This window comes from Ammodytes marinus, assembly GCF_949987685.1.
Source record: "Ammodytes marinus genome assembly, chromosome: 14".
NCBI lineage: Eukaryota > Metazoa > Chordata > Actinopteri > Uranoscopiformes > Ammodytidae > Ammodytes > Ammodytes marinus.
Window position 1 is genome coordinate 3,327,133 of NC_137218.1, and position 4,772 is coordinate 3,331,904.

The 4,772-nt window shown below is 40.3% G+C and overlaps 1 protein-coding gene across 1 annotated transcript in view; it reads right to left on the minus strand.

The window, feature by feature from the left end:
• Nucleotides 1-326: 326 nt before the first annotated feature.
• mybbp1a (MYB binding protein (P160) 1a) overlaps nucleotides 327-4,772 on the minus strand; it is a 13,437-nt gene continuing 8,991 nt past the window's right edge. Inside the window, exons 11-15 of the mRNA XM_080041057.1 lie at nucleotides 4,490-4,600; nucleotides 3,307-3,432; nucleotides 1,635-1,838; nucleotides 845-953; nucleotides 327-440 (exon numbers count right to left, since the gene is read on the minus strand). Coding sequence (XP_079897183.1) covers nucleotides 339-440; nucleotides 845-953; nucleotides 1,635-1,838; nucleotides 3,307-3,432; nucleotides 4,490-4,600 — 652 coding nt within the window. The 3' untranslated portion in view covers nucleotides 327-338. The remainder of the gene's footprint in view (nucleotides 441-844; nucleotides 954-1,634; nucleotides 1,839-3,306; nucleotides 3,433-4,489; nucleotides 4,601-4,772) is intronic.

Below are 4,772 nucleotides of genomic sequence, written 5' to 3' on the forward strand. Positions count from 1 at the left end.
AGTTGTTTATCACTTTATGTAGTCATATGATTTTTTGTATGTTTATTTTGTGTTTCCTTATAACTTTGTGAAATTTTAACATTATTTAGGTGAAGGCTTCAAATAAGCCCATCGGGTTTTCTGCCTCTCCCTGCACTGTATGTTATTTTGTATTCTTTGCCATTCTCTGTGTACGTTTCTTTTTTTAATCGTGCAAATAAATAAAAATAAATAAAAAATAAAAATAGAGACTAATGCTCATGCTAATTTTCACGCTTGTGTCATCAACTGAAAGATTCTGAAGAAAATAAGCACTTAGCCGCTTGAATATATCTAAAGGCCTCACTCTTCTTCTCTCCTCACTCACCTGGCTTCTTCTTCTTCTTCTTGGCTTTCTTCTCCAGCGCTTTGTCCACACAGCTCTGAAGATCCTTCATGATGTCCAGCAGCTCCTCAGGGGCCTGAGAGGGGAATAAACATTTAATAAGGATAATAATAATTTATAAGTGCCTTTCAAAACCTTACAAGGCAGAGCTAGAAAAAAAACTTTATTTATACAGGTAAATCCCATTGAGACCGGAGACTCTTTTTCAAGGGAGACCTGTTCCCATTCCCATGTTACCATTCACACACACATTCATACACCGATAGCAGCAGGCTAACTATCGACATTCACACGAGGCAAGGTGGGTGAAGTGTCTTGCCCAAGGACACAACAACCATGACACAAGTGGCAGGGCGGGGATCAAACTGCCAACCCTTTGATCATTGGCCGACCCGCTCTACCACCTGAGCCACAGTCGCCCACATCTTTGCTTAGATATTTACAGAGCCTAGGCTGTGTATTAACAGCAGATAGTTTTACCTTGAACAGATGCATCCCAACCAATAGGAAGAGTTGTTGGAAGGCGCCGCTCTCTGCTGTTGGGCCTTTCTTTGCTTTCTTCTTTAGGTTGGCCACAGACTCCAGCATACTGTAACACACACACACACAAACGGACAGACAGACAGACAGTCAATCACACACACACAATCAGTCAGTCAGTCACAGAGACACACACACACACACACACACACACACACACACACAGTCAGTCAGACAGCAGACACACACACACACTTCTGTTAGACATGCTCTCACCTCATTAGACATGAATACAGAGTGTGAACACAGGTGGAAGTCCACACCTCTAAGTGTCTTATTTATAGAACACATCCCGGATTTAACAAGTATGTGAACAGGGATGTGAGAATGACGTTTGATGAGTATACGTAGGATTGCAGTGCAACATGGCGGCCTCTGTGCCCCGCTCCTATGTAGATATAAAAGGCTCATTGTAAGCTCATTAACTTTTATACATTTTTTAAAAAAAATCAAATTCTGACTGTATTTTAATGCCCTTTCCCATCAAAATGTTTGACAAAATCAAAGTGTATACCTTTATGAAAATATATGAAAAAAATAATAATAATAAAAAATTCTGACTATTTTTATGACCCTGTCCGTCAAATGTTTGACAAAAGTATACCATAAAAAAAATTAAAAAAAATTATATATATTTTTTTACTATTTTATGCGAAAATTGTTTTTTTTGTGTGATTTTTTTATTACTTTTTCCATCAAATTGACACCCAAATTTCAATTGTTTTCGTACCTGTCCCAGGCCTGCCTCTGCTCGGGGGTGAACTCTTTGGTCATGGTGACGTGTTTGGGTTGGTCCAGTAGCGTCTGAGTGAACTGGACCAGGTGATAGATCCACATGGTCCCATCTGACGTCACGCCCACAACACGCTTCTGATTCACAGACGCTTCAGAGGAGTCTTCAGACAGAGGCATGTGGTGCAGCGACAACAGCAGGCTATAGGGGGTGGGGGGAATAAAATAAATATAAATAAATACATATAAACAAGACAAGAGCAGGCTGGAAGGGGGGGGATAATAAAATAAATAAAAACAAGACAACAGCAGGCTGGAAGGGGTGGGGGGGAATAAAATAAATATAAATAAATACATATAAACAAGACAACAGCAGGCTGGAAGGGAGGGGGGGGGTAATAAAATAAATACATATAATAATACACTATTTGTACAGCACATTTTATACAAGAAATGCAGCTCAAAGTGTGTTAAAATATAGAAAATAAAATGCAAAGAGTCCTTTACATTAAAGTAGAAATTAATGAATCACACACACACACACACACACACACACACACACACACACACACACACACACACACACACACACACACACACACACACACACACACACACACACACACACACACACACACACACACACACACACACACACACACACACACACACACACACACACACACACACACACACACTTTGTATTATATCTATATTCTTCACACAGAGCCATGTGATGCAGGGACAACAGCAGGCTGGAAGATATGGAAAAATGAATAAAACGTAAAAACTACAATAAACTACAAACTACTACAATATATGAGGGACAGAGAGAGAGTGAGAAATAAAGCCAGAAGTCCAGAAGATGAACCTGGATAAAACACTATGTATGACAACAACTGTATGAAGATGTGAAGACGGGAATAGTAATAAAATAAATATAAATAAATAAATATAAACAAGACAAGAGAAGGCTAGAAGGGGGGGGGGATAATAAAATAAATAAAAACAAGACAAGAGAAGGCTAGAAGGAGGGGCGATAGGGAAGTTAGTTAAAGGTCAAAAAATAAATAAATACCTAATTGCAGGTGCACAATTCCCCACTAACAAAAAACTACTAGTCTTGTACGGTATAACTGTTTTTATATTTAATGCAAATGCCTTGCAGAACAGAAGAACGCTGTCAGCAGTGACGTTGCCTAAATAACGCTTTCTAATATGTGCCGACTCCGAGGCAAGGGAAAAACAGCACAGAGAGAGATTATATGATTATTTTATCTATTTTACTTAAGCCCAGTTCAGACCAAAGATTTGCCTTGCAACTGCTTGCGACGAGATGGTTTTAGAACGTCGCGGGGGATAAATCGCAGCAGTGTGAACTGCTCGTTGCAGCGCGTTGCATTGCCGTTGCAAGGCGTCGCAGAAGATTCAACATGTCAAATCGCAAGGTCCAGTTTTAGAACGTTTCGGCGGTCTCGTCGCAAGGAGTTGCAGTTGCAAGGCGAATCTTTGGTCTGAACTGGGCTTTATTCACATAGTTCTAAAAGTTTCTTCTCTAAAATAAAGAACAATGACATAATTTGACAAGTACTGAAAAGTATTGAAATCGCTATTGGTCCCTGGCAGTATTTAAACAAACATTTTATCATCGTGACACTTTTAGCACTCACCCAAAGAATGAGTTGACGAGCACGGCCCTGGTCTTGTCGTCCAGAGGGACAGACAGCTTGTCCTGAGTCTCTGGGACGTCGGCCGTTTGTTTCTTTGTGTTGAAGAACGAATGGAACAAGATGAACCTGCAGGAGAAGAGACATTACTGACTCACTGACTGAGTCCTATAAATCACACACTGACATCATCGCTCACTGACTACGTTTATATGCACGGCAATACTCTGATTTTAAATATGCATCATATTGTGAAGTCCTTGCCAATACCAATACCCAGCCGCCAGCCCTAATGTAATGATGGATATCAATGAGGTTATAGGTGCTCCGAGGAACTTCTAAATATTTCTAAAACAGTTTAATGTTTCCTCTGATTATCATAAATTACATGTAACAGCAAAACGAGACCATCAGTGCAAAGAATGCTATTTATATTTTGTAATGCCTTTGTCATGGGTATACCCAGGAACAACAGCTTGGCGTGGTAAAAACACTACCGCTTTTGTCCAAAGAAGGCGCTAGAATGAACAAAAATGGAAAGTTCCTTGGTGGACCTTTTCAGAATACGCCGTGCTTGTAAACATAGTAGTAGTCTAAGCTAACCCTCACCTAGCCACCTCCATGGTGAGCTCCTCCGGTCTCTTCACCAGGTTAGTATGAGTAGGACGTTAGTATGAGTAGGACGTTAGTATGAGTAGGATGTTAGTATGAGTAGGACGTTAGTATGAGTAGGACGTTAGTATGAGTAGGACGTTAGTATGAGTAGGACGTTAGTATGAGTAGGAGGTTAGTATGAGTAGGACGTTAGTATGAGTAGGATGTTAGTATGAGTAGGAGGTTAGTATGAGTAGGACGTTAGTATGAGTAGGACGTTAGTATGAGTAGGATGTTAGTATGAGTAGGAGGTTAGTATGAGTAGGACGTTAGTATGAGTAGGACGTTAGTATGAGTAGGACGTTAGTATGAGTAGGACGTTAGTATGAGTAGGAGGTTAGTATGAGTAGGACATTAGTATGAGTAGGACGTTAGTATGAGTAGGATGTTAGTATGAGTATGAGTAGGATGTTAGTATGAGTAGGACGTTAGTATGAGTAGGACGTTAGTATGAGTATGAGTAGGATGTTAGTATGAGTAGGACGTTAGTATGAGTAGGACATTAGTATGAGTAGGACGTTAGCTCCCTCACCTAGCCACCTCCATGGTGAGCTCCTCCGGTCTCTTCACCAGGTTGTTGTCCATGATGGAGCAGAGACGAGCCACGATCCACTTCCTCAGACGGGGAACCTTCTCCTCCTGCCTGAGGACAGATTAACATACACACACTTACATTGGGACATTTTCCTTGGGGGAGGGGTCGGGGGGTCACTGTTCAGACATTTTATTTTAGAACAATGACTAAAAAGTGTTTAGGTTTCAAGGTTTTTTTTTAACTTATTTTACAACAGCAAAAAAACTTTTATTTTTTTTAC